We start from the raw sequence: 24,922 nt of genomic DNA on the forward strand, positions 1-24,922 counted from the left end.
CCGCCCTGAGCATGAGTCACTCGCACCTGATATGTTTCCTTGTGCCTCCCTACTCCTGGCTCAGACACTATCTCCTCAGCTTTGGCCCATGCACCCACCTCTGCTTGCATCTCCACTTTCCCTCTTCTAAAATGGAAGTTCTTCTTCCCAGGACAAAGCTGCTCGGCTGGAGGGACAGGGTCTCTAAGATGGCGAGGGACAACGTCAAATCTGCGCACTCCCTCCTGGACCTGGACTTCCAGTGTAAGTGATGACCTCCAAGTAGATACAGAGCCAAGATGTGCAGAGTAATTATAGAGGGCTGCTCTGTCGGACCCGGCGCGGGCTTATAAAGCAATGTATACAGTTGTGTACATGATTTGGACTGTATGGTGCCCTAGTGTATAAGGTGTTTTGTAGGCTTATGAATAGGATGCTATAAAATAAATGTGTGTATACAGTGGGTACGGAAAGTATTCAGACCCCCTTAAATTTTTCACTCTGTTTCATTTCAGCCATTTGGTAAATTCAAAAAAAGTTTGATTTTGTCATTAATGTACACTCTGCACCCCATCTTGACTGAAAACAATGTAAAATTTTTTGCAAATTTATTAAAAAAGAAAAACTGAAATATCATATGGTCATAAGTATTCAGACCTTTTGCTCACATTCATATTTAAGTCACATGCTGTCCATTTCCTTGTGATCCTCCTTGAGATGGTTCTACTCCTTCATTGGAATCCAGCTGTGTTTAATTAAACTGATAGGACTTGATATGTAAAGGCACACACCTGTCTGTATAAGAGCTCACAGTGCATGTCACACCAAATGAGAATCATGAAGTCAAAGGAACTGGCCAAAGACAAAATTATGGCAAGGCACACATCTGGCCAAGGTTACAAAAGAATTTCTGCAGTACGCAAGGTTCCTAAGAGCATAGTGGCCTCCATAATCCTTAAATGGAAGAAGTTTGGGACAACCAGAAGTCTTCCTAGACCTGGCGGTCCAGCCAAACTGAGCAATCGTGGGAGAAGAGCCTTGGTGAGAGAGGTAAAGAAGAACCCCCAAGATCACTGTGGCTGAGCTCCACAGATGCAGTAGGGAGATGGGAGAAAGTTCCAGAAAGTCAACTATCACTGCAGCCCTTCACCAATCGGGCCTTTATGGCAGAGTGGCCCAACGGAAGTATCTCCTCAGTGCCAGACATATGAAAGCCCGCATAGAGTTTGCTAAAAAACACATGAAGGACTCCCAGACTATGAGAAATAAGATTCTCTGGTCTGATGAGACGAAGATAGAACTTTTTGGTGATAATTCTAAGCGGGATGTGTGGAGAAAACCAGGCACTACTCATCACTTGCCCAATACAATCCCAACAGTGAAACATGGTGGTGGCAGCATCATGCTATGGGGGTGTTATTCAACTGCAGGGACAGGACAACTGGTTGCAATTGAAGGAAATATGAATGCGGCCAAGTACAGAGAGATCCTGGATGAAAACCTCTTCTAGAGTGCTCTGGACCTCACACTTGGCCGAAGGTTCACTTTCCAACAAGACAATGTCCCTAAGCACACAGCTAAAATAACAAAGGAGTGGCTTCAGAACATCTCTGTGACCATTCTTGACTGGCCCAGCCAGAGCCCTGACCTAAACCCTATTGAGCATCTCTGGAGAGACCTGGCTGCAATGAAACAAAGAGTGAAAAATTTAAAGGGGTCTGAATACTTTCCGTACCCACTGTATATGGTCTTACACAGGTTGTGGTATGAGGTGCTGTTTATGGACCACGTGGTTGCAATATACAGACACACATAGTGTATCTGGAGCTGTATAAGGCCCGGTATATGTTGTGTGGTGATCTATAAGCTCCTGTCCCGGGATCTGGGCTCCTTATACTGTACACTGTATATAGTGTTTGTCATCGGCAGCGATATAATAAATACAGATGATTGCAGGGTGGAGTAATTTGTACAGGGATGGGACTGGAACATTGGGCAACACAGATACCGAGCAGATCCCTCCCGTCCACCCCACGTACAGTCATGTGTGCAGAGATGGCAGAGGAGTCTCCCCACCCTTTAATTCTTAATTATCTCCTTTCATTTGATAGAGTAGATGTGATAGCTGGTAGCAGGTTTTCATGGGGGCTGGGAGATGTGTACCTGCATCTGATATGAGGACAGGAAGTGTTGTCATGTGGACACAGACAGATACGCAGGGCCGTCGGCACTGGGAGACTATTCACAGTACAGGACCTTGAGAGAGAGTCAGTGAAGTGCATTGTGGGTAGGAGGTTCAGTGCTGTCCCCAGGCTGCTGAGGCTTCTCTTGCCACAATTACTACCAGATGAGGCTTTGGCCGTTCTGTGCCGGGACTCTGCCCATAGCCCGGAGGATGAAACTTCTCGACTGGCTCGGGTTTCTGGCTTATGTGGGTTGATGGAGCTGTGGTTATTGGGGAGGGTCCTTGGTAGAAAACTTCCCCTTCTCTGTTGATGATGGTTTTGTTCTGTTTCTCTGCAGCTTTGGCGGCTCATGAGCTGAATTTGAAACAGATGGAACTGGACTCGGCCACAGCCAAACTGGATGAACTGAGATGGGAACTGGAGAAGGGGAAGTCGTCCAGTATCCCCAGCAAGGTGGAGGTAAGACTAATAGCGTCAGTCTGTGCCTTTAAGGCTGCAGCCACATTGACTCTCAGATCTGGTCTGTCTGAATCAGCTGGAAATGTGACAGCACTCAAGTCTAACCCTTGTCTTGTCTCTCCATAGGGCACAGAAGTTTCCAGTTATCAGAATGCCAATCCCACCTTGTCTCCGTCCCTCACCCGCCGGTCCATGTCATCACAGAGCCCAACGTCAGTCAGTCTGACATCACCTCTGCATTCGAACAGACCCAGACAAGAGTCTTCCTTGGCAGCCCCGATGCCTCCATCTTTGACCATGAACTCCACATCCACTGTGTCCTCCATGTCCTTCAGCTCCTCCCCAAACATTACACGCAGGTCTTTGCCTTCTGATAGTGGCGACCCCTTTATGACTGTCTCACCCCGACCGTCCTGGGGTCGCCCTTCATCTCCTCGTCTCCAGTACTATGATCGCCCAACATCGTCCACCACCTCTCGTCTGTCTTCTGGCTCCTATGATTATGGCTATGTGCCTAAGTCAGTGTCACCTATTCCCGACGGACCACCCATGGGCATGTACACTGAATGGGCTCCACCGCAGAGACCCCCTCCAGCCTACGAGATCCCTTTAGGATTTTCCCAGCCTCGCTTCTCAGGTAACTGTAATACTCATGGTGACAACAAGATTTACCTTTTCCTCCATAACTACAGTCAGTTGGGAGTAGTAGTCATTTACAGGATGTCCTGCTCTCAGACAGCGCTCCTGCCAGTGTTGTAGCTATCGTGGTGATCAGTAGGTTTAGGACATCGTTGGGTGTTTAAGTTTGCACTGTCTCTTCTGCAGAAGATGTCGGTTCTCTGCGCCGGCGCCCTCCTCACCAGCGCAGTTGGAATGAGTCTGACTTGGACACAGTGTACGACAAGAAGACCATGCAAGATAGTGAGTGAGATTTCATTTACATGGCTCTGACTCTCCAGTAGGACGTTTTTTCTCTTTCATATTTTTAATTATTTGTTCTCTACAGGGCCTGATCGACCGTCTTTGGGTGGAGTTCCTGTAGTGAAGGCCTGGAGGGAAACTAGTCTAGACCCGACCCCAGTAAAGAGCAAGGTGGGTGAAGAAACAGCAGGACAACAATGATCCAGTAGGGTTGGTGCAGGACGTTTCACATACATTGTGCATTGGGTGTGTGATTATTCACGTTGAGTAATATGTAATTCACACGTGAAGCTCTGGTGTAAGATGATCCCTCGGTCCAAGCCGTCCTCACATGTGAAGGGATCTGGTTGGCAGATCAGCTTCAGGCCAGGTTGTCACTAGTCTGGTAATCAGTTGTGAGTCATTGTGTTCAACACCCCCAGGCCTGCGTGACACAGAATGTTCTATAGACAGAGGCCAAAATGTTCAGGTTATACAAAAATAGCTTTGTGCTGAGTCGGGGAGCGGGGGGGGGATTCCTCTTTCTAAATCTTCATGTCTATTTCACTCAAAATGATGCAGGATAAGGGTCATACAGGAGTGAAGGTGCACAGGTGGGAAGTGCCTGAGGTGCTCAAATCAGGGTCCCATGTAGCTGATGAGCCATTTGGTTTAATAACGGATTACATTTTCTCTCCCTTCAGGGTGATGTCTCCGTCTCCTCTACACTCCCTCGGGGCTACAAGTTTTCCTCTACAGACCGCATTTCTCAGGGGCCTGATCCTGGTTGGAAGTCTGGAGCAGGAACCTTGCCCAGATCTCTTCCCTCTCAGCAGCCCATTTCTCGCATTCCTGTCCCTCCACCTGGAGGTCGAGGTCAACCGCACAGACCTCTGCCCCTCTCAATGATCTTCCGTCTACAGAATGCATTCTGGGAACACCAGGCTCCACCTCAGATGTATTCATCTACTCCAGTGAATATGCCACCTGTAGCTCCAGTGTCCATTCCTGTGGTACCAGACATTTCCATTCCTGTGGCAACAGTTGTGACCCCACCTGCAAATGAAGAGGTCCCCCGACCTTTAAGCCCCACTCGCCTTCAGCCGCAACTGCCTCCATCATTAGCAGAGGTACAGAGGGTCCTGGAAGATATTCCACGACCACTGAGAAGACGAGGCTCTCAGGAGCACACTGCACAGGCCACCCCTCTTCCTTCGGACCGACGACAGTACCGGCAAATCATGGGACGACTCTTTGGAAAGGCAACTCCTAAATCCTCTGCTGTTCAAGAACAGACAAAAACTGATGAGAAACTTCAAGGATCTGGAAATAGAGCTGCTCCCTCCTTTGAAGAACAAGTTACAGAGGCAGAGATTATTTCCAGAATGAAGACTATTCCTGAGGAGCCTAGGAATGAAGAAAAACCTGAAGGCGCCACCTACAAGCCTACAGTTATTCCTGAGGACCCTGTCTGCATCATTCTGGAGGCATCAGAGTCCCGCGTAGGCGCCACGGCTCCAGAGGTGGAATTCAATGTTCCAGATGTGGTCAGCGGAGGACAAACCCTGGTAAGAGATGGTCTATTTAGAACAAAGACAAAATTGGTTGCAAAGCTTCATAATGAAGATTTGACTTCTGCTTTGTTTTAGGAAATACGTTCAGCTTTGAAAGGTCGTAATCCTCCACGAATGGCTCGGCCCAGACGTGCCCGGCTAGATCCCCTAATTCTGCTACTTGATGGGGCACTAACTGGGGAGCTGGATGTTGTCACGCAGGCTTTGAGGGAGGTAGGTTGTATGAACCAGAAGTGAGGGCAGTAGAAACATAAGAGGTTGGGTTATTTTTGATAGAAGACATCTGTATGTTGATCATAATTCTGGGAACAGGGAGTAGAGATGACTGCAGAGAAAACTGGATGGTGTGTCTAGAGTCTCTGTATCGGACCATAGTGTTCCCTCCAGAGTCTGGTTAGTTGATTCATAGTAAGTCTAATGCCTCTGGCTTGGGCTGCACTTTTTACATTGACAGCTATAAAATAAATAAAAACTAGATGGGAGTCCCTATTAGGACGAAGGTTATCTCTTCAAAGTTGGCAGGTTGCCTGGGGAAAAAGCGGCCAAATCCTCTATTTGCACCCTCTATAAGGAGAATCAGTATAAAGTTCTGATGTTTTGGTACCACACCCCTGATCTTCTCCACAGGCTGAATCCTTTGCTCTGAAACCAATTTTGGTGATGTGGCACTGACGTGGTTGCTCAATATCATATTTTCTGGTCCTTTCCAGGGATCATGGGTTTTGAGAGGAAGTGAGACAGTTAATCTCTAGGGTTCCTTATGTGGAGGTGGGACTTGACCCAACCATTTATCTATTAAACATTTCACCTAGGGGGATGGAGAAAAACTCATCTAACTTTATTACATATTCTTACAGCAGCAAGATGTTTGCTTGCCCTTAACTGGAACAAGTCCTCTCTTCCTTCATATCAGCATTTATTAAATAGAATTAATGACATCCATAGGATGGAGTATATGACGACCCTCTTGGGAGCGAGAGTAGATGGTTTTGACTCCATCTGGACCCCGTGGGACTACTTTTGGGCTCAGGCAAATGACTAGTCCAGCTTCTAAATGTCTGGTCTCCTGTTTGGATCCTGTATCCCTCTCCTACCCACCACTGATGTGTGCCTCGTCCTTTTGTCTATTTGAGTTTCATCTTTAGTTTATTTAGGGTATTCTGCATCTGTTTTTGCATGTTTATTGTGAGATGATCCTTGCTTAGGTAGAATATGGAAACATGGGTATCTAGTCCGACCTGACATAGATGCTCATAACCGTTTCTCATAAGGGGTTTCCCCCCCTACTCTTTCTCTCTCTCTGCCCCATTAAACTAAACTTAAAAAAAAAAAAAAAATATGGAAAAAAATCAGGCAGCACTCCAGTTCAAGGAAAAATTGTGGACTTTAATCCAGCACCAAGTGGGTGCAACGTTTCAACCTCACAGCACGGTCTTTGTGCTCGACAAAGACCGTGCTGTGAGGTCGAAACATTGCACCACTTGGTGCTGGATTAAAGTCCACAATTTTTCCTTGAACTGGAGTGCTGCCTGATTTTTTTTCCATTTATATTTTGCGTTGGACAACCGCATTACTCAGGAAGTATTACACCCCAAATCTGCTCAAGTTTGTGCTGCTTTCTGTTATATATAGTGCCTTGCGACAGTATTTGGCCCCCTGGAACTTTTCAACCTTTCCCCACAATTTTGTGGAAATTCAACAACTGAAAAGTGGGGCGTGCAATATTATTCGGTGTGTGTGTGTATATATATATATATATATATATATATATATATATATATATATATATATATATATATATATATATATATATATATATATATATATATATATATATTTTGTAGGGATGTGACTCGCTCAGGTGCAGCGGGAGACAATCATGAGGCAGGTTCTTCCCAAAGTTCATGAGGTTTATTTGCTCCATAAACCATATCTCAGCATATCACCAACATCGCCTCTAGCTTAGGCACAAAAGAACATAAACGTCCGTGGCTTCAGACTCGGACCGAGAGTCTCAGCACATGCTGGGAGGTGTAGTCCTCCTCATATACAACTAATATACATAGGCCAGGGCAATGTCCAGAGCAGCGCTCTATCTGCAGCCGCAGACACAGGAAGGCTTCTCCTTCCTTGGAACACAGACCACTCTCTGTAGTGTCCCACCTGGACACAGGGAAGTCTGTCCACACTCTGACAGACTCCCTCTCACTCTCACATGTGCCAAACACCTCAATTACATAGCCCTGTAACCACACCCAAAGGGGATCACATGGCTATGACATCACTAAAGGTTGTATAGACACACACAGGCTTCCCTGACACAGTGTAACAGAAAGATCAGCAGTACCTCTGCTGATCAATACACCCTGGAGCCTGCATCCCAAGGCCACCCACCTTGAGACCCATAATGGTCATTTAGGACCCTGCTCCTGTTACCACACTGAATGTGCCTGTACACCCGTCCTGGGACACCCACACAGCGCCCCCTAGCTGACAGTGGTAACTACACCACAAAATAAATATATATATATATATATATATATATATATATATTAGTACAGACCAAAAGTTTGGACACACCTCATTCAAGCGTTTTCTTTTCATGAGTATGAAAATCGTAGATTCACTCTGAAGGCATCAAAACTATGAATTAACACATGTGGAATTATATAATTAATAAAAAAAGTGTGAAACAACTGAAAATACTGTATGTCTTATAGTCTAGGTTCTTCAAAGTAGCCACCTTTTTCTTTGATTACTGCTTTGCACACTTTTGGCATTCTCTTGATGCGCTTCAAGAGGTAGTCACCGGAAATGGTTTTCACTTCACAGGTGTGCCCTGTCAGGTTTAATAAGTGGGATTTCTTGCCTTATAAATGGGGTTGGGACCATCAGTTATGTTGTGCAGAAGTCTGGTGGATACACAGCTGATACTCCTACTGAATAGACTGTTAGAATTTGTATTATGGCAAGAAAAAAGCAGCTGGGTAAAGAAAAAAACGAGTGGCCATCATTACTTTAAGAAATGAAGGTCAGTCAGTCCAAAAAATTGGGAAAACTTTGAAAGTGTCCCCAAGTGCAGTGGCAAAAACCATCAAGCGCTACAAAGAAACTGGCTCACATGAGGACCGCCCCAGGAAAGGAAGACGAAGAGTCACCTCTGCTGCGGAGGATAAGTTCATCCGAGTCACCAGCCTCAGAAATCGCAGGTTAACAGCAGCTCAGATTAGAGACCAGGTCAATGCCACACAGAGTTCTAGCTGCAGACACATCTCTACAACAACTGTTAAGAGGAGACTTTGTGCAGCAGGCCTTCATGGTAAAATAGCTGCTAGGAAACCACTGCTAAGGACAGGCAACAAGCAGGAGAGACTTGTTTGGGTTAAAGAACACAAGGAATGGACATTGGACCAGTGGAAATCTGTGCTTTGGTCTGATAAGTCAAAGGTTCCAACCACCGTGTCTTTGTGCGACGCAGAAAAGGTGAACGGATGATACTTATATAATTCCACATGTGTTAATTCATAGTTTTGATGCCTTCAGAGTGAATCTACAATTTTCATAGTCATGAAAATGAAGAAAACTCTTTGAATGAGGTGTGTCCAAACTTTTGGTCTGCACTGTGTGTGTGTGTGTGTGTGTGTATATAATATATTTAGATAGAGATATGAGATAGATGCACTTGTGATAGAGATCTCTGTAAACATTGGTGGGTATTAACTTGATAATCCTTAGCATTAAATTAACTTGGGTAAATTAACTGTAGACTTCAATTTCCTCAGCAGAGACTTGCGTGTACATTGGAAACTTCACTTTCCTCTCCACTTGCTGATGCCACTATATACATTGATTTATTGGAGAGTCCACCATTATCTTCTAAAGCAGTTGTGTACATAGACATTGCAGACTTTATCATTATCTTCAGGACCAGAACCTTCCTTGTAGATTGGAGACCTTGTTACTGTCCCCTAGAGAAAATTCTAAGCATACACATTGGAGACTTCACCATCCTCTTCTAGAGCTGATTCATTCATATACATTGCAGATTTGAACATAGTCTCCAGAACCCGATTAATCCATATACTTTGGCAACTTTATTTTCGGGAGCTGTTCACATAAATTAGAGACTTTGCCACATACATATTCTTTAGAGAACTGGCGGACAGAGACAGAAAAGGGCCCTTTTGCAGGTCCATATCTCATCATAATGCACAATTTCACCTGCTTTGGTGGTAGAAATGGGCCACCTAATCTTTGTCCCCTGTGTGGTTACATTAATGGCATGTCAGTCCCTGCATTGAAGACCTTACTATAGTCTTCAGAAGTGGATCCCACCATATGCATTGGCGAAGTCCCATCAGCAGCAGCTCCTGGCTGTAGATCCGTCCATGTGTATTTTCCACCTTCGTTGGGTTGAAGCATCCAATTTTGACTATATTTGGCGCTCGTGGCCCTTCTGGTTAGATTTCTTGTAATCAGATTCCTTTTCTTTTTACTGACTTTCCATTTACTCCTCTTTTAGGTCAAAGATCCAAGCCAGCCAAATGAGGAGGGCATCACCGCTCTTCACAACGCCATCTGTGGCGCCAATTTCCATATTGTTAATCTGCTCCTTAACCATGGTGCCAATGTCAATGCCGCTGACAGCCATGGATGGTAAGATGAGGGGGAATAGCAAACCTGAGGTGACTGGTCATTTACAGTGAACAGAGGTGAAATGATGCAGGTGAATTTGTTCTCCTCAGGACTCCTCTTCACTGCGCCGCTTCCTGCAACGACCTTCAGATCTGTTATATTCTGGTGCGACATGGAGCCGCCATCTTTGCTACAACTCACAGTGATGGTAGTTTAGCTGTGGATAAATGTGATCCCTACAGGGAAGGATACAAAGAATGTCTCACCTACCTGACAGGTTAGTCTCCTGCCACAGATCCTCTGTGTCACCCCATCCTTATGGATCTTCATCCACATGGATTTTTCTCTTCCTCTTCTCAGAGGTGGAGCAGTGTATGGGAGAGACGCAGAGTGGAGTTGTCTATGCCTTGTGGGATTACACTGCAGAGTTCGCAGATGAGTTGTCCATACGTGAGGGCGACACGGTCACTGTTCTCAGAAAAGATGGAGAAGGCGGTACCTGGTGGTGGGCAGCGCTGTGTGGCCGAGAGGGTTATGTGCCCCGCAACTATTTTGGTGTAAGTATTGAAGTAATGATGCATTGCAATTTTCAACCAGCGCAGAGTCATCTTGTATCTAAAGCTTTGACATTCTAGAAGATCTACAACTTCCAAATAGAATTTTTCATATTCAAACATCCTGATAATTAACTAAAACATTCTGGATTACCCCCCCACCTCCCCCAAAAAAAATAGAGATTGAGGATCCTTTCCTTCATGAGGTATCTGATGATCGCTCATTTTCTAATGTAATAAAACTCTCTTCCTCCGAGTGGTGCTATTGACTGTCACATTCACTGTTGTCTTCACTTTTGTGTTGCAGATGTACCCGAGGCTTCGCCCGCAGCGCAGTCCTCTGTGAGGTGTCAGCTGAAGATGTGTATGTTTGTGTGTGTACAGGCGGCTGTGTGTGTTGATATGTCTGATTTGTTACTTTTCTCCCCGTTCTTCCTTTAGCGTTTGTATAAATAGTCCTTTTTCTAATAAAATGACGAGCAGTGATTGTTTCTGTGGTTTCAGTCAAGTTTTGATTATCACTTGTAAATGTGTGACTTTTTTTCTTCACATGACTGGCATAAAAAGACCCAAATCACACTGCATTTGAGAAGGCCAGCATCTGATTCACCTCGTCATCCCCTTAAGTGGGGCGCAGGAAGAAATGAAACCTCAACCCATGAACATTTTTATAAATGATCTAGATAAGGGAACTGAAGGTAAACTGATCAGATTTGCACATGATGCAAAGTTAGGAGGGAGAGCTAACACTAGAGAAGACGGAGAAACGATTTTGAAGGATCTAGATAAGCTTGAACAATGGGCAGCGACAAATAAAATGGTATTTAACGGGGAAATGCAAGATTCTACTTTTGGGTAAGAAAAATGAAAATTACATTACAGAATGGGAGGAATAGAACTAAACAACAGCATGTGTGAAAAAGACTTGGGTATACTAATAGATCACAGACTGAACATAAGCCAACAGTGTGATGCAGCAGCAAAAAAGGTAAAGGCAGTTCTAGGATGTATTAAGAGAAGCATAGAGTCTAGATCACGAGAAGTAATTATCCTCCTCTACTCCTCCTTGACCAGGCCTCATCTGGAATACTGTTCTGGGCACATTTAAAAAAAAAAAAAAAAAAAAGACATTGAAAAACTGAAGCAAGTTTTATTTATTTTACTTATATAGCGCCATTAATACCACAGCGCTTTACAGACATTATCGGAACTGTCCCCATCATTAGGGCTCTCAATCTAGATTCCCTTTCAGTATGTCTTTGGAGTGTGGGAGGAAACCCACGCAAAAACAGGGAAAACATACAAACTCCTTGCAGATGAAGTTGAGAAGAGTGACCAGGATGGTGAGCGGACTGCAAAATATGTCCTATAAGGAAAGGTTAAAGGATCTGGGAAAGTTTAGGTTGAAAAAGAGAAGGCTAAGCGGAAACTTAATAGCGGTCTACAAATATCTGAAGCGCTGTCACAATGTAGAGGGATCATCATTACTCTGAGTTGCACATGCAAACATAAGAAGCAATAGAATGAAACAAAGAGAGAAGATACAGATTAGATACTAGAAAAAACGTTTTGACAGAGAGAGTGATCAATGAGTGGAACAGGCTGCCACAAGAGGTGGTGAGTTCTTTAATGGAAGTTTTCAAACAGAGGCTGGACAGACATCTGTTTGAGATGGTTTAGTGACTCCCACATTGATTAGGGGGTTGGGCACGAGGACCCTGGAGGTCCCTCCTAACTTTTACATTCTAAGAAATGAGCAGTCCCCATAATCTATTAAACTGGAGCCACATCAGAGACTTACAGCGCAGACGTCAATGTGCTGATATGGGAATGCCTCAACTGGAACGCGTTCAGTTACTATAATGGCGGCATCACACTGGCTGGTGCATAGTACAAGGGACCTTGCGTGTTTAATCTGACCTGGGAGTAATGTCTATGCAGAGTTCCTCTTCATACATCGGGAACAATGATCGCATACACTTGTTAGGATGGTTTTCTACACTCAGCCGAACACTTGTCTATAGAAAACTCTCCTCATACATACACATTTAATCACACCTTTCTACCTAGTTGTTTTTCCATCTACCGCCATCATCCTCTGGCATCAAGACAAAGCTGTCAGTTGAAAAGGGGAGGGTGTACATATAGGCTAAGTATACAGTTGGAAAGGTGTAGTTGTAGCGGACCAGTAACTTCTATTCTGATCTTCCCTCATAGAGCCATCAGAAAGGTCATCTACACCGAGCTCCCCTCATACAGCGGTGAGAAAGATGATCTATATTGAGGTCTCCTCATGCACCCATCAGAAAAGTTGTGTATTCTGAGCTTCCTTCATACGCCAGACAGAAAGGTACCCCCTTGCCGTGCTCCCCTCATATACTTGTTAGGTGTCCAGTACAGAGCTTCATATACCTACTAGAAAGGTTTTCTATATCAAGCTCCCCTCATACACTCATCAGAAAGGTCGTCTATACCGTGTTCCTCTCACATCTGTCAGAAAGGTCGTCTATACCGTGTTCCCCTCATCTGTTAGGCCGTCTATACCAGGGTTCCCCATCTCTGGTCCTCAAGGCCCACCAACAGGTCATGTTTTCAGGATTTCCCTTGCATTGTACAGGTGATACAATTATCACCTGGGCTATACTAAGGAAATCCTGAAAACATGACCTGTTGGTGGGCCTTGAGGACCGGAGTTGGGGAACCCTGGTCTATACCGTGTTCCCCTCATACATCCATCAGAAAGATTGTGTTCAGTTCTCAAAGACCAGTCATTTCTTCTATACAAAACCCCCTTCAAACACCCATCAAAATGGACTTCTACAGAGATTTCCTTCCACAACCATCAGAAAGATCTACTATACCAAGCTCCAATCATATGCAAGTCAGAAATGTCATCTCCACTGAGTGGATATTTAGTGTCCGGTGCTAAACTTCGAAAACTAACTTCTCTCGGAAGTCCGCTTTAATGTTAGGAGTTTTGGGGGATGTCTGGGGCCGAGAGATTTTTTTTCCAGATCCAAAATTCGGGTCTTGTTTTTAATGGGATTCGGGTGCAGTTTTGGAACCTGAACCGAACTTTGGACAAAAGTCCAGGTTGGGTACCAGAACCCGATTTTCCACCGTTCCGCTCATCCCTACCCATTATACATATGTCAGACAAGTCTTCTATGCAGAGCTCCCTTCATTCACCCAGCAGAAAAGTCCTCTATATTGACTCCTACAACAGTCAGCAAGGTCATCTAAACTGAAGGGGGAGGGTTGGTGACTGGCCGGTTGTTTTGCGATGTACAGGATGGGTAGGTGCCACAGTTCCTTCATATTACAAGAAATTCACTGAAAAGGACATAAAATCCCTCTCAAAAACGCCACAGAAAAAAGTGTCCTCCATAAGTGGCAGCACAGGTGCAAAATACTGATGAACTCGCAAGCCCGACCATCTCTAGGGGCAACTGCCCATTTTTAGAATTGAGGTGAGCTTAATTTTTTCGTTGCTTATGAACTTATTTTTTGCTTGCAGGCCCAAATGATCTCATGGTATGGTCGTCACTAATAATCTATAAGTTGACATGGTGCACGTGACGTATTTGTGTGACCTGTGCAGTATACAAGCCTCATCTGTGCACTTCTAATACTCAGCAGTAAGTTTCTGGTGTGGAGAAGCCCGTAGTCTCATCTCTGCCAGGCGTTGGTATTGTTTGTGAAGGAAGTGAGTCCACTTCCGGGTCCGGTTGTGTGGCGGAGCTATACAGGGTGGGTCTGGTTGTGTGACGGAGTTGTACGGGGTGGGTCCGGTTGGGTGGTGGAGCTGTACGGGGCGGGTCCGGTTGGGTGACTGAGCTGTACGTGGCGGGTTCAGTTGTGTGGCGGAGCTGTACGTGGTGGGTCCGGTTGTGTGGTGGAGCTGTACGGGGTGGGTCCGGTTGTGTGGCGGAACTGTACGGGGCGGGTCCGGTTGTGTGGTGGATCTGTACAGGGCGGGTCCGGTTGTGTGGTGGAGAGATGTACGGGGCGGATCCGGTTGTGTGGTGGAGAGCTGTACAGGGCGGGTCCGGTTATGTGGCGGAGCTGTACAGGGCAGGTCCGGTTGTATGGTGGATGTACGGGGTGGGTCCGGTTGTGTGGTGGAGAGCTGTACGGGGCGGGTCCGGTTGTGTGGTGGAGAGATGTAGAGGGGGGGTCGGGTTGTGTGGCAGGGCTGTACGGGGCGGGTCCAGTTGTGTGGTGGAGAGATGTAGAGGGGGGGCCGGTTGTGTGGCAGAGCTGTACAGGGTGGGTCCGGTAGTGTGGTGGAGAGATGTACAGGGCGGGTCCAGTTGTGTGGTGGAGAGATGTAAGGGGCGGGTCCAGGTGTGTGTCAGAGCTGTACAGGGCGGGTCCGCTTAATATGAAAAAAAATTCCAGCATCCAGATCAGTAATTAGATTAAAAATTTTTTTATTCCTTTATTCCAAAATTTAAAAAAATCATAAGATTCTCCATCATGATAAGAGACGTATCAGGACGTGTAGTTGGACGCGTTTCGGACAAAAAAACCAGTCCTTATTCTAAGACAACCAGTCTTAGAATAAGGACTGGTTTTTTGTCCGAAACGCGTCCAACTACACGTCCTGATGCGTCTCTTATCATGATGGAGAATCTAATGATATTTTTTTACATTTTGGAATAAAGGAATAAAAAATTTTTTAATCTAATTACTGATCTGGATGCTGGAATTTTTTTCCATATTACGCTTTGCTGCAGAGGGATCCTGTTTCCACATTCCGTGCACCGATCGGACTTATAGCTGTCTTCTTTGGGGTGAGCTGAAATTTTTTTTTTTTTTTTTACACCTTAGGGCGGGTCCGCTTGTATGGTGGATGTACGGGGCGGGTCCGGTTGTGTGGGGAGCTGTACAGGGCGGGTCCACTTGTATGATGGATTTATGGGGCGGGTCCGGTTGTATGGCTGAGCTGTAGAGGGCGGGTCAGCTTGTGTGGTGGATGTACGGGGCAGGTCCGGTTGTGTGGCGGAGAGATGTAAGGGGCGGATTCAGTTGTGTGGTGGAGAGCTGTACGGGGTGTGTCCAGTTGTGTGGCGGAGCTGTACAGGGCGGGTCCACTTGTGTGGTGGATGTTCGGGGCAGGTCCGGTTGTGTGGTGGATCTGTACAGGGCGGGTCCACTTGTGTGGTGGAGAGATGTACGGGGTGGGTTCGGTTGTGTGGTGGAGAGCTGTACGGGGTGTGTCCGGTTATGTGGTGGAGAGCTATACAGGAGGGGTCCGGTTGTGTGGTGGAGATGTAAGAGGCGGGTCCGGTTGTGTGGTGGAGATGTAAGAGGCGGGTCCAGTTGTGTGGTGGAGAGATGTAAAGGGGGGGTCCGGTTGTGTGGTGGTGAGATGTAGAGGGGGGATCCAGTTGTGTGGTGGAGAGATGTAGAGGGGGGGTCCGGTTGTGTGGTGGAGAGATGTAGAGGGGGGGGTCCGGTTGTGTGGTGGAGAGATGTAGAGGGGGGGATCCAGTTGTGTGGTAGAGAGATGTAGAAGGGGGGGTCCGGTTGTGTGGTGGAGAGATGTAGAGGGGGGTCCGGTTGTGTGGCAGCTGTACAGGGCGGGTACGGTTGTGTGGTGGAGAGATGTAGAGGGGGGGTCCGGTTGTGTGGTGGAGAGATGTAGAGTGGGGTCCGGTTGTGTGGCAGAGCTGTACAGGGCGGGTACGGTTGTGTGGTGGAGAGATGTAAAGGGGGGGTCCGGTTGTGTGGTGGAGAGATGTAGAGGGGGGGTCCGGTTGTGTGGTGGAGAGATGTAGAGGGGGGGTCCGGTTGTGTGGAGGAGAGATGTAAAGGGGGGTCCGGTTGTGTGGTGGAGAGATGTAGAGGGGGGGTGTAAAGGGGGGTCCGGTTGTGTGGTGGAGAGATGCAGAGGGGGGGTCCGGTTGTGTGGTGGAGAGATGCAGAGGGGGGGGGTCCGGTTGTGTGGTGGAGAGATGTAGAGAGGGGGCCGGTTGTGTGGCAAAGCTGTACAGGGCGGGTCCGGTTGTGTGGTGGAAAGATGTAAAGGGGGGGTCCGGTTGTGTGGTGGAGAGATGTAAAGGGGGGTCCGGTTGTGTGGCAGAGCTGTACAGGGCGGGTCCGGTTGTGTGGTGGAGAGATGCAGAGGGGGGGTCCGGTTGTGTGGTGGAGAGATGCAGAGGGGGGGGGTCCGGTTGTGTGGTGGAGAGATGTAGAGGGGGGTCCGGTTGTGTGGTAGAGCTGTACAGGGGGGGTACGGTTGTGTGGTGAAGAGATGAAGAGGGGGGTCCGCTTGTGTGGTAGAGAGATGTAGAGGGGGGTCCGGTTGTGTGGCAGAGCTGTACAGGACGAGTACGGTTGTGTGGTGGAGAGATGTAGAGAGGGGTCCGATTGTGTGGAAGAGCTGTACAGGGCGGGTACGGTTGTGTGGTGGAGAGATGTAGAGGGCGGGTACGGTTGTGTGGTGGAGAGTTGTAGAGGAGGGGTCCGGTTGTGTGGTGGTGAGATGTAGAGTGGGGGGGTCCGGTTGTGTGGTGGAGAGATGTAGAGGGGGGTCCGACTGTGTGGCAGAGCTGTACAGGGCGGGTATGGTTATGTGGTGGAAAGATGTAGAGGGGGGTCCGGTTGTGTGGTGGAGAGATGTAGAGGGGGGGGGTCCGGTTGTGTGGAGGAGAGATGTAGAGGGGGGTCCGGTTGTGTGATGGAGAGATGTAGAGGGGTGGTCCGGTTGTGTGGTGGAGAGATGTAGAGGGCGGGTACGGTTGTGTGGTGGAGAGATGTAGAGGGGGGTCCGGTTGTGTGGTGGTGAGATGTAGAGTGGGGGGGGGTCCGGTTGTGTGGTGGAGAGATGTAGAGGGGGGTCCGATTGTGTGGCAGAGCTGTACAGGGCGGGTCCGGTTGTGTGGAGGAGAAATGTAGAGGGGGGGTCCGGTTGTGTGGTGGAGAGATGTACAGGGGGGGTCCGGTTGTGTGGTGGAGAGATGTAGAGGGGGGTCCGGTTGTGTGGTGGAGAGATGTAGAGGGCGGGTACGGTTGTGTGGTGGAGAGATGTAGAGGAGGGGTCCGGTTGTGTGGTGGTGAGATTTAGAGTGGGGGGGGGTCCAGTTGTGTGGTGGAGAGATGTAGAGGGGGGTCCGGATGTGTGGTGGAGAGATGTAGAGGGGGTGTCCGGTTGTGTGGTGGAGAGATGTAGAGGGGGGGTCCGGTTGTGTGGTGGAGAGATGTAGAGGGGGGGTCCGGTTGTGTGGTGGAGAGATGTAGAGGGGAGGTACGGTTGTGTGGATGAGATATGTAGTGGGGAGGGGTCCGGTTGTGTGGCAGAGCTGTACAGGGCGGGTCCGGTTGTGTGGTGGAAAGATGTAAAGGGGGGGTCCAGTTGTGTGGTGGAGAGATGTAGAGGGGGGGGTCCGGTTGTGTGGTGGAGAGATGTAGAGGGGGTGTCCGGTTGTGTGGTGGAGAGATGTAGAGGGGGTGTCCGGTTGTGTGGTGGAGAGCTGTACAGGGCGGGTCCGGTTGTGTGGTGGAGAGATGCAGAGGGGGGGTCCGGTTGTGTGGTGGAGAGATGCAGAGGGGGGGGTCCGGTTGTGTGGTGGAGAGATGTAGAGGGGGGTCCGGTTGTGTGGTAGAGCTGTACAGGGCGGGTACGGTTGTGTGGTGAAGAGATGTAGAGGGGGGTCCGGTTGTGTGGTGGAGAGATGTAGAGGGGGGTCTGGCTGTGTGGTGGAGAGATGTAGAGGTCCGGTTGTGTGGCAGAGCTGTACAGGGCGGGTACGGTTGTGGTGGAAAGATGTAGGGGGGGGGTCCGGTTGTGTGGGGGAGAGATGTAGAGAGGGGGGTCCGGTTGTGTGGCAGAGCTGTACAGGGCGGGTACGGTTGTGTGGTGGAGAGATGTAGAGGGGGGGTACGGTTTTGTGGTGGAGAGATGTAGAAGGGGGTCCGGTTGTGTGGTGGTGAGATGTAGAGTGGGGGGGTCCGGTTGTGTGGTGGAGAGATGTAGAGGGGGGTCAGTTTGTGTGGCAGAGCTGTACAGGGCGGGTCCAGTTGTGTGGAGGAGAGATGTAGAGGTGGGGTCCGGTTGTGTGGTGGAGAGATGTAGAGGGGGGGTCCGGTTGTGTGGTGGAGAGATGTAGAGGGCGGGTACGGTTGTGTGGTGGAGAGATGTAGAGGAGGGATCCGGTTGTGTGGTGGAGAGATGTAGAGGGGAGGTACGGTTGTGTGGTGGAGAGATGTAGAGGGGGGGTCCGGTTATGTGGTGGAGAGATGTAGAGGGGGTGTCCGGTTATGTGGTGGAGAGATGTAGAGGGGGTGTCCGGTTGTGTGGTGGAGAGATGTAGAGGGGGTGTCCGGTTGTGTGGTGGAGAGATGTAGAGGGGGGGTCCGGTTGTGTGGTGGAGAGATGTAGAGGGGAGGTACGGTTGTGTGGTGGAGAGATGCAGAGGGGGTGTCCGGTTATGTGGTGGAGAGATGCAGAGGGGGTGTCCGGTTATGTGGTGGAGAGATGTAGAGGGGGTGTCCGGTTGTGTGGTGGAGAGATGTAGAGGGGGTGTCCGGTTGTGTGGTGGAGAGATGTAGAGGGGGGGGCCGGTTGTGTGGTGGAGAGATGTAGAGGGGAGGTACGGTTGTGTGGATGAGAGATGTAGAGGGGAGGGGTCCGGTTGTGTGGCAGAGCTGTACAGGGCGGGTCCGGTTGTGTGGTGGAAAGATGTAAAGGGGGGGTCCGGTTGTGTGGTGGAGAGATGTAGAGGGGGGGTCCGGTTGTGTGGTGGAGAGATGTAGAGGGGGTGTCCGGTTGTGTGGTGGAGAGATGTAGAGGGGGTGTCCAGTTGTGTGGTGGAGAGATGTAGAGGGGGTGTCCGGTTGTGTGGTGGAGAGCTGTACAGGGCGGGTCCAGTTGTGTGGTGGAGAGATGCAGAGGGGGGGTCCGGTTGTGTGGTGGAGAGATGCAGAGGGGGGGGTCCGGTTGTGTGGTAGAGAGATGTAGAGGGGGGTCCGGTTGTGTGGTAGAGCTGTACAGGGCGGGTACGGTTGTGTGGTGAAGAGATGTAGAGGGGGGTCCGGTTGTGTGGTGGAGAGATGTAGAGGGGGGTCTGGCTGTGTGGTGGAGAGATGTAGAGGGGGGTCCGGTTGTGTGGCAGAGCTGTACAGGGCGGGTCCGGTTGTGGTGGAGAGATGTAGAGGGGGGGTCCGGTTGTGTGGGGGAGAGATGTAGAGGGGGGGGTCCGGTTGTGTGGCAGAGCTGTACAGGGCGGGTCCGGTTGTGTGGTGGAAAGATGTAAAGGGGGGGTTCGGTTGTGTGGTGGAAAGATTTAGAGAGGGTTCGGTTGTGTGGCAGAGCTGTACAGGGCGGGTCCGGTTGTATGGTGGAGAGATGCAGAGGGGGGGTCCGTTTGTGTGGTGGAGAGATGCAGAGGGGGGGGTCCGGTTGTGTGGTGGAGAGATGTAGAGGGGAGGTACGGTTGTGTGGATGAGAGATATAGAGGGGAGGGGTCCGGTTGTGTGGCAGAGCTGTACAGGGCGGGTCCGGTTGTGTGGTGGAAAGATGTAAAGGGGGGGTCCGGTTGTGTGGTGGAGAGATGTAGAGGGGGGGGTCCGGTTGTGTGGTGGAGAGATGTAGAGGGGGTGTCCGGTTGTGTGGTGGAGAGATGTAGAGGGGGTGTCCGGTTGTGTGGTGGAGAGATGTAGAGGGGGTGTCCGGTTGTGTGGTGGAGAGCTGTACAGGGCGGGTCCGGTTGTGTGGTGGAGAGATGCAGAGGGGGGGTCCGGTTGTGTGGTGGAGAGATGTAGAGGGGGGTCCAGTTGTGTGGTAGAGCTGTACAGGGCGGGTAGGGTTGTGTGGTGAAGAGATGTAGAGGGGGGTCCGGTTGTGTGGTGGAGAGATGTAGAGGGGGGTCTGGCTGTGTGGTGGAGAGATGTAGAGGGGGGTCCGGTTGTGTGGCAGAGCTGTACAGGGCGGGTCCGGTTGTGGTGGAGAGATGTAGAGGGGGGGTCCGGTTGTGTGGTGGAGAGATGTAGAGGGGGTGTCCGGTTGTTTGGTGGAGAGATGTAGAGGGGGTGTCCGGTTGTGTGGTGGAGAGCTGTACAGGGCGGGTCCGGTTGTGTGGTGGAGAGATGCAGAGGGGGGGTCCGGTTGTGTGGTGGAGAGATGCAGAGGGGGGGGTCCGGTTGTGTGGTAGAGAGATGTAGAGGGGGGTCCGGTTGTGTGGTAGAGCTGTACAGGGCGGGTACGGTGGTGTGGTGAAGAGATGTAGAGGGGGGTCCGGTTGTGTGGTGGAGAGATGTAGAGGGGGGTCTGGCTGTGTGGTGGAGAGATGTAGAGGGGGGTCCGGTTGTGTGGCAGAGCTGTACAGGGCGGGTCCGGTTGTGGTGGAGAGATGTAGAGGGGGGGTCCGGTTGTGTGGGGGAGAGATGTAGAGGGGGGGGTCCGGTTGTGTGGCAGAGCTGTACAGGGCGGGTCCGGTTGTGTGGTGGAAAGATGTAAAGGGGGGGTTCGGTTGTGTGGTGGAAAGATTTAGACAGAGTTCGGTTGTGTGGCAGAGCTGTACAGGGCGGGTCCGGTTGTATGGTGGAGAGATGCCCGAGGGGGGGTCCGGTTGTGTGGTGGAGAGATGCAGGGGGGGGGTCCGGTTGTGTGGTGGAGATGTAGAGGGGGGTCCGGTTGTGTGGTAGAGCTGTACAGGGCGGGTACGGTTGTGTGGTGAAGAGATGTAGAGGGGGGTCCGGTTGTGTGGCAGAGCTGTACAGGGCGGGTACTGTTGTGTGGTGGAGAGATGTAGAGGGGGGGTCCGGTTGTGTGGGGGAGAGATGTAGAGGGGGGGTCCGGTTGTGTGGCAGAGCTGTACAGGGCGGGTAAGGTTGTGTGGTGGAGAGATGTAGAGTGGGGGTGGTCCGGTTGTGTGGTGGATAGATATAGAGGGGGGTCCGATTGTGTGGCAGAGCTGTACAGGGCGGGTACGGTTTTGTGGTGGAGAGATGTAGAGGGCGGGTACGGTTTTGTGGTGGAGAGATGTAGAAGGGGGTCCGGTTGTGTGGTGGTGAGATGTAGAGTGGGGGGGTCCGGTTGTGTGGTGGAGAGATGTAGAGGGGGGTCCGGTTGTGTGGTGGAGAGATGTAGAGGGGGGGTCCGGTTGTGTGGTGGAGAGATGTAGAGGGGGGGTCCGGTTGTGTGGTGGAGAGATGTAGAGGGCGGGTACGGTTGTGTGGTGGAGAGATGTAGAGGAGGGGTCCGGTTGTGTGGTGGTGAGATTTAGAGTAGGGGGGGTCCGGTTGTGTGGTGGAGAGATGAAGAGGGGGGTCCGATTGTGTGGCAGAGCTGTACAGGGCGGGTACGGTTGTGTGGTGGAGAGATGTAGAGAGCGGGTACGGTTGTGTGGTGGAGAGATGTAGAGGGGGGTCCGGTTGTGTGGTGGTGAGATGTAGAGTGGGGGGGGTCCGGTTGTGTGGTGGAGAGATGTAGAGGGGGGTCCGGTTGTGTGGTGGAGAGATGTAGAGAGCGGGTACGGTTGTGTGGTGGAGAGATGTAGAGGGGGGTCCGGTTGTGTGGTGGTGAGATGTAGAGTGGGGGGGGTCCGGTTGTGTGGTGGAGAGATGTAGAGGGGGGTCCGGTTGTGTGGCAGAGCTGTACAGGGCGGGTCCGGTTGTGTGGAGGAGAGATGCAGAGGGGGGTCCGGTTGTGTGGTGGAGATGTAGAGGGGGGGGTCCGGTTGTGTGGTGGAGAGATGCAGAGGGGGGGTCCGGTTGTGTGGTGGAGAGATGTAGAGGGGGGGTCCGGTTGTGTGGTGGAGAGATGCAGAGGGGGGTCCGGTTGGGTGGTGGAGAGATGTAGAGGGGGGGTCCGGTTGTGTGGTGGAGAGATGCAGAGGGCGGGTCCGGTTGTGTGGTGGAGAGATGTAGAGGGGGTGTCCGGTTGTGTGGTGGAGAGATGTAGAGGGGGTGTCCGGTTGTGTGGTGGAGAGATGTAGAGGGGGGATCCGGTTGTGTGGTGGAGAGATGTAGAGGGGGGGTCCGGTTGTGTGGTGGAGAGATGTAGAGGGGAGGTACGGTTGTGTGGTGGAGAGATGTAGAGGGGGGGTCCAGTTGTGTGGTGGAGAGATGTAGAGGGGGGGTCCGGTTGTGTGGCAGAGCTGTACAGGGCGGGTACGGTGGTGTGGTAGAAAGATGTAGAGGGGGGTCCGGTTGTGTGGTGGAGAGATGCAGAGGGGGGGTCCGATTGTGTGGTGGAGAGATGTAGAGGGGGGTCCGGTTGTGTGGCAGAGCTGTACAGGGCGGGTACGGTGGTGTTATGGAGAGATGTTGAGGGGAGTCCTGTTGTGTGGTGGAGAGATGTAGAGGGGGGTCCGGTTGTGTGGCAGAGCTGTACAAGGCGGGTACGGTTGTGTGGCGGAGAGATGTAGAGGGGGGGTCCGGTTGTGTGGTGGAGAGATGTAGAGGGGGGGTCCGGTTGTGTGGTGGAGATGTAGAGGGGTGGTGCGGTTGTGTGGTGGAGAGATGTAGAGGGGGGGTCCGGTTGTGTGGTGGAGAGATGTAGAGGGGGGGTCCGGTTGTGTGGTGGAGAGATGTAGAGGGGGGGTCCGGTTGTGTGGTGGAGAGATGCAGAGGGGGGGTCTGGTTGTGTGGTGGAGAGATGCAGAGGGGGTGTCCGGTTGTGTGGTGGAGAGATGTAGAGGGGGTGTCCGGTTGTGTGGTAGAGAGATGTAGAGGGGGGGTCCGGTTGTGTGGTGGAGAGATGTAGAGGGGGGGTCCGGTTGTGTGGTGGAGAGATGTAGAGGGGAGGTACGGTTGTGTGGTGGAGAGATGTAGAGGAGGGGTCCGGTTGTGTGGCAGAGCTGTACAGGGCGGGTACGGTTGTGTGGTAGAAAGATGTAGAGGGGGGTCCGGTTGTGTGGTGGAGAGATGCAGAGGGGGGGTCCGGTTGTGTGGTGGAGAGATGTAGAGGGGGGTCCGGTTGTGTGGTGGAGAGATGTAGAGGGGGGGTCCGGTTGTGTGGTGGAGAGATGTAGAGGGGGTGTCCGGTTGTGTGGTGGAGAGATGTAGAGGGGGTGTCCGGTTGTGTGGTGGAGAGATGTAGAGGGGGTGTCCGGTTGTGTGGTGGAGATGTAGAGGGGGGTCCGGTTGTGTGGTGGAGAGATGTAGAGAGGGGTCCGGTTGTGTGGCAGAGCTGTACAGGGCGGGTCCGGTTGTGTGGTGGAGAGATGCAGAGGGGGGTCCGGTTGTGTGGTGGAGAGATGTAGAGGGGGGGTCCGGTTGTGTGGTGGAGAGATGTAGAGGGGGGGTCCGGTTGTGTGGTGGAGAGATGTAGAGGGGGGGTCCGGTTGTGTGGTGGAGAGATGTAGAGGGGGTGTCCGGTTGTGTGGTGGAGAGATGTAGAGGGGGTGTCCGGTTGTGTGGTGGAGAGATGTAGAGGGGGGTCCGGTTGTGTGGTGGAGAGATGTAGAGGGGGGTCCGGTTGTGTGGCAGAGCTGTACAGGGCGGGTCCGGTTGTGTGGAGGAGAGATGCAGAGGGGGGTCCGGTTGTGAGGTGGAGAGATGTAGAGGGGGGGGTCCGGTTGTGTGGTGGAGAGATGCAGAGGGGGGGTCCGGTTGTGTGGTGGAGAGATGTAGAGGGGGGTCCAGTTGTGTGGTGGAGAGATGCAGAGGGGGGTCCGGTTGTGTGGTGGAGAGATGTAGAGGGGGGGTCCGGTTGTGTGGTGGAGAGATGCAGAGGGGGGGTCCGGTTGTGTGGTGGAGAGATGTAGAGGGGGTGTCCGGTTGTGTGGTGGAGAGATGTAGAGGGGGGATCCGGTTGTGTGGTGGAGAGATGTAGAGGGGGGGTCCGGTTGTGTAGTGGAGAGATGTAGAGGGGGGGTCCGGTTGATTGGTGGAGAGATGTAGAGGGGAGGTACGGTTGTGTGGAGGAGAGATGTAGAGGGGGGGTCCGGTTGTGTGGCAGAGCTGTACAGGGCGGGTACGGTTGTGTGGTAGAAAGATGTAGAGGGGGGTCCGGTTGTGTGGTGGAGAGATGCAGAGGGAGGGGTCCGGTTGTGTGGTGGAGAGATGTAGAGGGGGGTCCGGTTGTGTGGTGGAGAGATGTAGAGGGGGGGTCCGGTTGTGTGGCAGAGCTGTACAGGGCGGGTCCGGTTGTGTGGTGGAGAGATGTAGAGGGGGGGTCCTGTTGTGTGGTGGAGAGATGTAGAGGGGGGTCCGGCTGTGTGGCAGAGCTGTACAAGGAGGGTCCGGTTGTGTGGTGGAGAGATGTAGAGGGGGGTCCGGTTGTGTAGTGGAGAGATGTAGAGGGGGGTCCGGTTGTGTGGTGGAGAGATGTAGAGGGGGGTCCGGTTGTATGGCGGAGAGATGTAGAGGGGGGTCCGGTTGTGTGGCAGAGCTGTACAGGGCAGGTACGGTTGTGTGGTGGAGAGATGTAGAGGGGGGGTCCGGTTGTGTGGTGGAGAGATGTAGATGGGGGTCCGGTTGTGTGGCAGAGCTGTACAGGACGGGTACGGTTGTGTGGTGGAGAGATGTAGAGGGGGGTTCGGTTGTGTGGTGGAGCGATGTAGAGGGGGGGTCCGGTTGTGTGGTGGAGAGATGTAGAGGGGGGGTCCGGTAGTGTGGCAGAGCTTTACAGGGCGGGTACGGTTGTGTGGTGGAGAGATGTAGAGGGGGGGTCCGGTTGTGAGGT

General features: G+C 51.2%; 2 protein-coding genes across 9 annotated transcripts in view; both read left to right on the forward strand.

Moving 5' to 3' along the window:
- PPP1R13L (protein phosphatase 1 regulatory subunit 13 like) overlaps positions 1-10,778 on the forward strand; it is a 45,402-nt gene extending 34,624 nt beyond the window's left edge. For all 3 annotated transcript variants that reach the window (XM_073561244.1, XM_073561243.1, XM_073561242.1), the window contains exons 2-12: positions 152-243; positions 2,503-2,624; positions 2,751-3,261; positions 3,450-3,545; positions 3,631-3,716; positions 4,229-5,092; positions 5,174-5,311; positions 9,621-9,754; positions 9,844-10,010; positions 10,094-10,290; positions 10,595-10,778. In XM_073561244.1, the coding sequence (XP_073417345.1) occupies positions 189-243; positions 2,503-2,624; positions 2,751-3,261; positions 3,450-3,545; positions 3,631-3,716; positions 4,229-5,092; positions 5,174-5,311; positions 9,621-9,754; positions 9,844-10,010; positions 10,094-10,290; positions 10,595-10,633 (2,409 nt within the window). In that variant the 5' untranslated portion in view covers positions 152-188 and the 3' untranslated portion in view covers positions 10,634-10,778. The remainder of the gene's footprint in view (positions 1-151; positions 244-2,502; positions 2,625-2,750; positions 3,262-3,449; positions 3,546-3,630; positions 3,717-4,228; positions 5,093-5,173; positions 5,312-9,620; positions 9,755-9,843; positions 10,011-10,093; positions 10,291-10,594) is intronic.
- Positions 10,779-12,521: 1,743 nt separating this feature from the next.
- Positions 12,522-24,922, forward strand: part of ERCC2 (ERCC excision repair 2, TFIIH core complex helicase subunit) — a 76,915-nt gene continuing 64,514 nt past the window's right edge. For 2 of the 6 annotated variants that reach the window (XM_073561236.1, XM_073561237.1), the window contains exons 1-2: positions 12,523-12,637; positions 13,805-13,925. The gene's annotated coding sequence lies outside the window, so the exon portion shown is untranslated. Of the gene's footprint in view, positions 12,638-13,804; positions 13,926-24,922 lie in introns of those variants that run through there. The other 4 variants (XM_073561240.1, XM_073561241.1, XM_073561239.1 and 1 more) reach the window with 3 other exon arrangements.

Source organism: Dendrobates tinctorius, unplaced genomic scaffold (assembly GCF_039654945.1).
Source record: "Dendrobates tinctorius isolate UK_male_01 unplaced genomic scaffold, ASM3965494v1 ptg000315l, whole genome shotgun sequence".
NCBI classification, from domain to species: Eukaryota; Metazoa; Chordata; class Amphibia; order Anura; family Dendrobatidae; genus Dendrobates; species Dendrobates tinctorius.